At 31.2% G+C, this 9440-nt stretch overlaps 1 protein-coding gene across 1 annotated transcript; it reads right to left on the reverse strand.

Moving 5' to 3' along the window:
• Positions 1–1182: 1182 nt before the first annotated feature.
• On the reverse strand, positions 1183–1940 carry LOC111907767 (uncharacterized). The gene is made up of 2 exons (XM_052771579.1): positions 1875–1940; positions 1183–1827 (listed from the first exon to the last, which is right to left on the reverse strand). The coding sequence occupies exons 1-2, from the start codon at positions 1938–1940 to the stop codon at positions 1183–1185; spliced, it is 711 nt and encodes a 236-aa protein (XP_052627539.1).
• Positions 1941–9440: the final 7500 nt, after the last annotated feature.

Consider the following 9440-nt stretch of genomic DNA (forward strand, 5'->3'; position numbering starts at 1 on the left):
TATCAAAATGTCTTATATCTAGTTCGGGATAGTAATCCCATGGTTTATAACAAACTATCTTGTATCTAGTCCGGGATGATAGTCCCATGGTATTAAATCTATATGTAGTACGGGATGTTAGTCTCAAGGTTTTCAAACTATTTTCCATCTACAGTTCACGTATATTAAAGCATTTTATATCTAATTCGGGATAGAAATCCCAAGATTTTCAATATATAGTTTTGTGTATTAAACTATACTATGTGATATTAAATCAGTCTTGTAATTAGGAAAATATGGGATTTTCCTGGGGTAACGTATAACGCGTAATTGAACTATAATGAAGGATAACTAAACTGTTTTACATAAGAAAATATGGGATTTTCTTGGATAACAAACCTTTTCGGAAAGCTAAAGGAAACGGGTACATTTTCAGAAAACAAACATCTTATGAACTCACCAGCTTTATGCTGATTTTCAAACCGCTTGTATTCTCAGGTCCACGTTAGACAGGTACCCGGCGATATCTTTTGGAGAAGACGGAGTGCTCAGAAGACTCGTCTCAACTTTTGTTCATATGATATATGTATAACACTTGTACAATTTACTGTTGAAACAAATGTAAACTTTCAAATATATGTAATGTAATGGTTGTTTACTGTGATTACTATGTACATTGGATTTGATACTCAACGTGGAGTCAACCCCGAAATTGTTTCCGCCTCTGGTTTTCAGGGTGTGACAATTGAATACCTCACAAATGTTATTCAACAAACAATTAGTATGTGCCCTTCCTGAATAATAGATATTAAGAAAAGACAATTACACATATAGTAAACATACAACAGGGAAGATTAACATTTCTCAATAATTTTCTAGAAACTTACCACTAAAGTGAGATTTAGCCCAAGTGTTTGTTGGGGTCTTAGACACCCAATCATGAGCCTCTTCATTGATCTTACTCAACTCATCCATTGCTCTGTTAAAATGATTGACTGTTGTTGCTCTACCACACTCCCGAAGCTGGTCACTTAAGTCTTTTCCTTTCCACTGTTTCTTCATGTTTTCCTAGATATGCCTCAAACAGAACCTGTGTTCTGCACTAGGGAATACCTTCTCCATTGCTGGTATTATTCCCTAAAAAAAGTCAATGTATGCAACATCAGTTAACCAAATGTATTTAGAAAAGGTAATAAAAAAAAGTTAGGTGATACACATCTTTTGTCTATCTGAAATGAAGGAAAAGTTTGAATTTGGTCCCAGATCCAGATATTCTCCTAACAGTTCCAAGAACCAGGTCCAATTACTTGTTGATTCTGTCTCTATCACTGCATATGCTACAGGGTATATGCCATTGTTTGAGTCCAACCCTACAACAGTTAACACTTGCACAGGGTAAAGGCCCTTCATGAAAGTACCATCTAGACCTAGAAAATATCTTAACCCATATTTGAATCCTAACTTCAATGCACCTAAACAGATATATATTCTTCTAAAAGTTCTTGTGGTCATAGACAGGGAGGTTTCTGGATACACATCAATCCGAACTGTTGTACCAGGATTAGTGTTGAGTAGCTCCAACACATAATCCCTCAAAAATCCATATTGTACTTGGTAGTCCCCACTAATGATACGCTCAACCATTGACTTTGCCCTAGCAACCTTTTGCAATGACATTCCTACCTCTAATTTCTTGCACAACTCTTCGTGTAAAGCTTTCACTGGAATTTTAGGGTTACTCTGTATTTGTTGAACAATTAAGTTTGCTGCGTATCTGGAAGTACAAGCTTTAACCGCCCTTGTTTGCAAACATTTATGCTCATCTTGTACTGTTTTCACCAACCAATCCTAATTTTCATTAGCCCTCGATATTTAGACTGCCCATGGACATGTACCTTTATTGGCAATTGCATCTTTACCCTTGCACTTTGCCCTACTTCTAGTTGAGGGCCCACCACCATCAACTCCTGTAGAAGGTTTACTTACAACACCTTTACATTTCACCCTAATTCGAATTTTGTCATTTTTGACTAGGTATAAAGACCTCCTTATTGCTATAGCATGTGAGTTCAAGTAGTTTTTAACATCAAGCTTGGTTTTGAAGACCTGGCCAATCTGAAATGGTTTAACATGAACCTCTCCATGTGAGCATGTACTTGACTTACTCAACTCTTTTAGCAGTCTCTTCCTATCATCTTCATGAAATCCTGCAAATTGATAATCATCAGTGACAATAACTTCCGACTCATCATCAACCATGTCAATCCCTTCATATTTTGAATGATTGTTCAAGATTCCATGTTCATCTACATCAACAGCATTGTGGAATTCACTCATGTCTACATCTACATCAAATTGTATGTTAGACTCATCCACATTGTATTCACTATCATCAGAATCATCTCCACTATCCTCAGAACCATGGCCACTCTCAGAGTAGAAAGCCTCTCCACTATCATCACTCACCATACCCTTTAGATAATCCACTTATGGTTGTTTTTCAAATGAAGTTTGAACATTAATCTCAACATCATAATCAACATAAAGTGAGTAATCCTCTATAAATGGTTCATAGTCATCAACTGTTGTAATATTAGCTCCATCATCAGCTTGGCAACTTGGTTCCTATACATGTTAAGTTCCCAATGGTTCTTCAGTTTCAACTGCACTAGTGATCACTTCTTCTTGAGTTTCAATTTCATGATTCACCACTTCCTCTTAAATGACATGACTTTGTTTGCCTTGTGACCTTATAAATGGTAGAATACTCTTTGAGTAATCATGGCCTTCTATAACATCTAACACTTGTGACTGCTCATAATCAGGGTTCATAGACTTGTTTAGATCAAGCTTTCTACTACATGATCCTGCTTCTCTCCTACAAGGTTTCTTTCTATTCATTTCATGTGACACACTATCAGGCCCCAACTCTTCAATAACAACTTTAGAAGGAGACTTGTAATAACTAGCTACCCTTGTCTGACCAGTTTCAATATACACCATAATAAGTCTGTGTTTAGGGACATATGATACCATTTTAAGTACATCTTGATCATTACCTAAAGGCATTAAGCCATACTCCAAAGGGTATTCAGGGATACAGAAATGGTAGTAAATGGTTTGCTCAGTTTTGTACCCTAGTTCTCGAACCATGTCGTCAAGCTCATGAACTGAAAATAAATCAGTGTCAACATCATCTACATATGCTACAACAGCATCGATGTATTTCCTTCCAGGTGCTTTGGTGAAGACACCATTGTAGTGTATCTTCAACGTGAAATAATTGTCATAACCTTCTGTAAACACAAAGAGTAAAATCAATGATTTCCTTACGTCAACACAATAGACCAAGAAAAAACAAGTTTTGTTGTAGTATTGTACCGTATCTTTTTCCTAAGTCCTCCACGGTTACAAATTTTTCTCGAAAACACCATATTGATAGCACTATTACAATTTCTGCAGCTTAAAACCCTAAATCCCAATTTCTGTTCTTGCTTCTACAATGGGAATGAACCCGATGAATAAAGATGTAACTGGTTATCTTCTTGGGAGAGGGACGGGTAGTGATGTGCAAGCAACAGGTAATCATTTCATATCAAAGAGATAAGGTTACAACTGAAATGATGAAATTACCCCTGCAATATTTTATTAAAAAATGAGTTAACGGTGAAATGCTAACGGAGTGAGTCGGAAGGACCATTTGTTAAAAGTTTTGAAACCACAGGGACCATCTGTGAGGTTTTTGAACTTAAGGACTAAACTTGATATTATTGGAAACCACAGGGACCATTTTTGAAGTTTTATCTTTCGAAAATGTTTACGAAATGGTTACTATGCAAATACTCTTACAACTATGGTTTGATCGTAGCCCTTATTGCAAAACAAAAAAAAAATTAATACCACTAATCTAGTGAGAGGCATGCAGTGGCGTAGCCAAGATTTTGTTTTAGGATAGGCCAAATAATATACAAAATATGAACCAATGACAAAATTCTTCAAACGATAACAAAATATAACTATATATGCATTCTTAACTAAATTGTTTATTTTATGTTGCACACCATGTTGCCTTACATTATTAAAATAATCTAAAATAGAGTGTAATCGAAATAGGCAACAATGTATCATTTTCTACAAATTTCAAGTTTTGAATGGAATAGACCATATCACAACCCTGTTTCCTTCTATTTAACAAAAATATATATTACATATTATATATATATATATATACACACACACACACACACATATATATATATATATATATATGTGTGTGTGTGTGTGTGTGTGTATGAAACATTAATTTTGTGTGGGTTGGCCAAGGCCCACTCTTGTACTATATTGGCTACACCCCTGGAGGCACTTAAGTGTTAGATCTAAAGGATCGAGTTTGTTGTTAGTAAAATAATTTTAATAATGAGAAGATAAATTATTACTAAAACTGTAAGCATTGTTTGCTGTAAACTTTAATTAAAATAATGATTATTTTGGAAATGAAACTTTCTATAATTTTTGGGTAAACTTTTATAAATCGACTAATCCTCATGTTATGGTTTCATTGCCACATGGGGTAATGTTGGAATATGAACATGAGCCACTGAGTTATTCACCATATTTTTCACATATCTTACTAAATCAAAAGGAAAATACATAATCACTTCTATCAGGCCCCAACTCTTCAATAACAACTTTAGAAGGAGACTTGTAATAACTAGCTACCCTTGTCTGACCAGTTTCAATATACACCATAATAAGTCTGTGTTTAGGGACATATGATACGATTTTAAGTACATCTTGATCATTACCTAAAGGCATTAAGCCATACTCCAAAGGGTATTCAGGGATACAGAAATGGTAGTAAAGGGTTTGCTCAGTTTTGTACCCTAGTTCTCGAACCATGTCGTCAAGCTCATGAACTGAAAATAAATCAGTGTCAACATCATCTACATATGCTACAACAGCATCGATGTATTTCCTTCCAGGTGCTTTGGTGAAGACACCATTGTAGTGTATCTTCAACGTGAAATAATTGTCATAACCTTCTGTAAACACAAAGAGTAAAATCAATGATTTCCTTACGTCAACACAATAGACCAAGAAAAAACAAGTTTTTTTGTAGTATTGTATCGTATCTTTTTCCTAAGTCCTCCACGGTTACAAATTTTTCTCGAAAACACCATATTGATAGCACTATTACAATTTCTGCAGCTTAAAACCCTAAATCCCAATTCCTGTTCTTGCTTCTACAATGGGAATGAACCTGATGAATAAAGATGTAACTGGTTATCTTCTTGGGAGAGGGACGGGTAGTGATGTGCAAGCAACAGGTAACCATTTCATATCAAAGAGAGAAGGTTACAACTGAAATGACGAAATTACCCCTGCAATATTTTATTAAAAAATGAGTTAACGGTGAAATGCTAACGGAGTGAGTCGGAAGGACCATTTGTTAAAAGTTTTGAAACCACAGGGACCATCTGTGAGGTTTTTGAACTTATGGACTAAACTTGATATTATTGGAAACCACAGGGACCATTTTTGAAGTTTTATCTTTCGAAAATGTTTACGAAATGGTTACTATGCAAATACTCTCACAACTATGGTTTGATCGTAGCCCTTATTGCAAAACAAAAAAAAAATTAATACCACTAATCTAGTGAGAGGCATGCTGTGGCGTAGCCAGGATTTTGTTTTAGGATAGGCCAAATAATATACAAAATATGAACCAATGACAAAATTCTTCAAAAGATAACAAAATATAACTATATATGCATTCTTAACTAAATTGTTTATTTTATGTTGCACACCATGTTGCCTTACATTATTAAAATAATCTAAAATGGAGTGTAATCGAAATAGGCAACAATATATCATTTTCTACAAATTTCAAGTTTTGAATGGAATAGACCATATCACAACCCTAATTCCTTCTATTTAACAAAAATATATATTACACATTATATATATATATATATATATATATATATATATATATATATATATATATATATGTGTGTGTGTGTGTGTGTGTGTGTGAAACGTTAATTTTGTGTGGGTTGGCCAAGGCCCACTCTTGTCCTATATTGACTACACCCCTGGAGGCACGTAAGTGTTAGATTTAAAGGATCGAGTTTGTTGTTAGTAAAATAATTTTAATAATGAGAAGATAAATTATCACTAAAACTGTAAGCATTGTTTGCTGTAAACTTTAATTAAAATAGTGATTATTTTGGAAGAAATGAAACTTTCTATAATTTTTGGGTAAACTTTTATAAATAGACTAATCCTCATGGCTTGATAAAAATTTCCATTTCGTTGCATCCAAGATTTTTGTTCTGACAATCGTATGAAGAATGGATGCGAGAAAAAGACTCTCATTCCCAGTTTCCTATTTATTTTATTGAATATTGTTATTGTATTGAGTATTGAAGTGAAGTAAAAAATTGGAAACTCTTTCTTTTCTAACAGAGAAAAAGAAATAGAAAAAGATTAGTAATTTACTATACATAACATAAAAATTAGAATGTTGATTCCAAATTAAGAGCAATGCCTATTGTACCCTCTTCAAATTCTACTAATTCACCCGTCATTACTTCATCAAGACCATGAATACGAGCAATGTCATCACCTACTTGAAGTACGGTACCGGTATTTACAATCTTTACTTCTCTATTATATTGCTCAATACGTTCACGGATAATATTACTAATTTCGTCGGCTTGAATGGTTACCATGAGTATTTCTTAATTCTTTTTTTGGAAAAAAAATAAATCAAAAATAATGCCTAAAGTAGAAGGACTAATCCGTTATTTCTTTCATCGCCCCCAATATGCCAATATTGGCACTGATAGTACGTAAATGTAACTCGCTGTTTAAACAACTATTCAGAGTTCCTAGAGCTCCTTGTAAGGCTTGTTGGAAAACCCGTTGTCGGACTTGATTACTCGCTTTTTGTTGTTCAAAATTTATAGTTTCATTTTTGTAATTTTCTAGTTGTTCCAAAGTCTTATAAGTTGAATCAATCAAATTCAATTTTTCTCGCTCTATCTCAGAGTATCCATTCACATGAGCCACCGAGTTATTCACCATATTTTTCACATATCTTATCTTACTAAATTAAAAGAAAAATACATAATCACTTCTAATTTCATGTTTGAATTCCAAAAAATATACTGTATCAAAGTTAATAATTGTATGTTTACTTAGGTCACAGGCATACCCATATTATTATCATTTTAATTTTATGTTTACGGATTTAATATACAACTAACTTGAAATTACTATTTTCCTTTTTAATTCGTTTTTTTTATATATTTTTATATTAATATTAATGTATTTATAATTAAAAAAGGAAATAGGCCCACAACACTCACTCTACCCATCTATCTTTTGTATCTCTTTTATCTCTATGCATATGTGTTTAAATGCATTTTATGCATTATGGACATCTATTCCATATCTTTACATCGCTTTTAGGTTTTAAATGTTATGCATTTTGTATATTTTAGGACTTTTATGTAAATTCGTGTAACATTTTCTTTGCATGCTTTTTAAACTTCTTAATGTGGTTTGAAGTTTTGAACACTCTTAAGATGTTGTTCGGAAGCTGTTGGTCAAGTTTCATGAAGAATGAAGCTCATATGTAAAAGTCAAAAAGATTCAAAGAAATAGTCATTTATAGAATATTACAAGGTCAAGTTAGGCTTTGCCTAGGATTTGACTCAATCGAGTACATCAAAAAACACAGTTTGACACTCTAGAAGTTCGACTCAGTTGAGTTAAAACCACCTTGGATTTAAATAGGTTGAGTCGAGTTAAAAGGTCAAAAAGTCAACATTTGATCTCTGGGTTTGGTGACACGATCGTTTTACATTTGTTCGTTGAGTTGACTCAAGCAAGTCAAGTAAAACTTGGGATGTACATTTAAAAAACTATATATATATATATATATATATATATATATATATATATATATATATATATATATATATATAGGGTTAGGTTCATTTGAGACCACTTATATTTTGTGAGACCGTGAGACGCATTTGTTTATTTTTTTTTTATTTTTTTTTTATTTTTTTTAGTTAATTCATGTTCCGAAAATAATATTTAAAAAAAGAATTTTTTGATTTTTCCGTATTTTAAAATTATTTTTAGAATATGTACAGTGTAATATTCTATTTAGAATATTTCACGTATTTTTCAAAAAAAATAGAATTTTTTTTTTATTTTTTTTAATTTTTTTTAGTTAATTCAAGTTCCGAAAATAATATTTAAAAAAAGAATTTTTAGATTTTTCCATTTATTTTGCATTTTAAAATTATTTTTTAGAATATGTCAGTGAAATATTCTATTTAGAATATTTCACGTATTTTTCAAAAAAAAAAACGAATTTTTTTTATATTTTTTTATATTTTTTTTATATTTTTTTTAGTTAATTCAAGTTCCGAAAATAACATTTAAAAAAAGAATTTTGGATTTTTCCATTTATTTTGGATTTTAAAATTATTTTTAGATTTGGTCTCACGGTCTCACAAAATTAGAATGGTCTCAAATGAACCTGAACCTATATATATATATATATATATATATATATATATATATATATATATATATATATATATATATATATATATATATATATATATATATATATATATATATATATATATATATATATATACACACAATGTCATTATCTCGGTAATTCTCAAAATGGAGCAGGAAGACGAGTTTGGGAGCAAAGAAACACTAACGAACACATTATGGAGTTGCTATTCGGTATTTTTATAAATTGATTTGTAAAACTCTTATCAACTATATCTATGGATTCGCGTTTTAGCCATGATTGACTAAAAACCTTTATATTCCGGTTCTTGTTTTTTATTCGACTATGTGTGATTCATTATATCGGATTGATGTTTTAGATTTTGACTTTAACCTATTCATGTTTTGGTTTTAATAAAATATTTAAGTTTATGTTTTTGTGTGAATAGTCACGCGAATTGGTTTGAGTTATAGTAAAGTTTGTTAATTTATGAAATTCTTAATTATTTTATAAATTAACATAAAAAACAATGATTGTTTCTTAACTCGGATTAATTTCGTTGTAAACATAAAATTATATACTTTTATGTTTTTAAATTTGTAATAAATATTGAATATTATTGAAAATATTTATAAAGAACTTAATATAAGTTTTCAAACAAAACCTAAAAACTTATTTGGAATAGAGTTAGAATAGGTATATAAAAAGAGCTTGTTTTAACTTATATATATATATATATATATATATATATATATATATATATATATATATATATATATATATATATATATATATATATTTATTTTTTTATTTTTTATCCTTGTCCATGCTATTCAGCAAACTATAGGACCAAATTTGCAATTACTCTAAAAAGAAAGAAGATAATTAACACGTGGAGAACGTCTTTTGCATC

The sequence above is a fragment of the Lactuca sativa genome, chromosome 5, assembly GCF_002870075.4.
Source record: "Lactuca sativa cultivar Salinas chromosome 5, Lsat_Salinas_v11, whole genome shotgun sequence".
Taxonomy (NCBI): domain Eukaryota; kingdom Viridiplantae; phylum Streptophyta; class Magnoliopsida; order Asterales; family Asteraceae; genus Lactuca; species Lactuca sativa.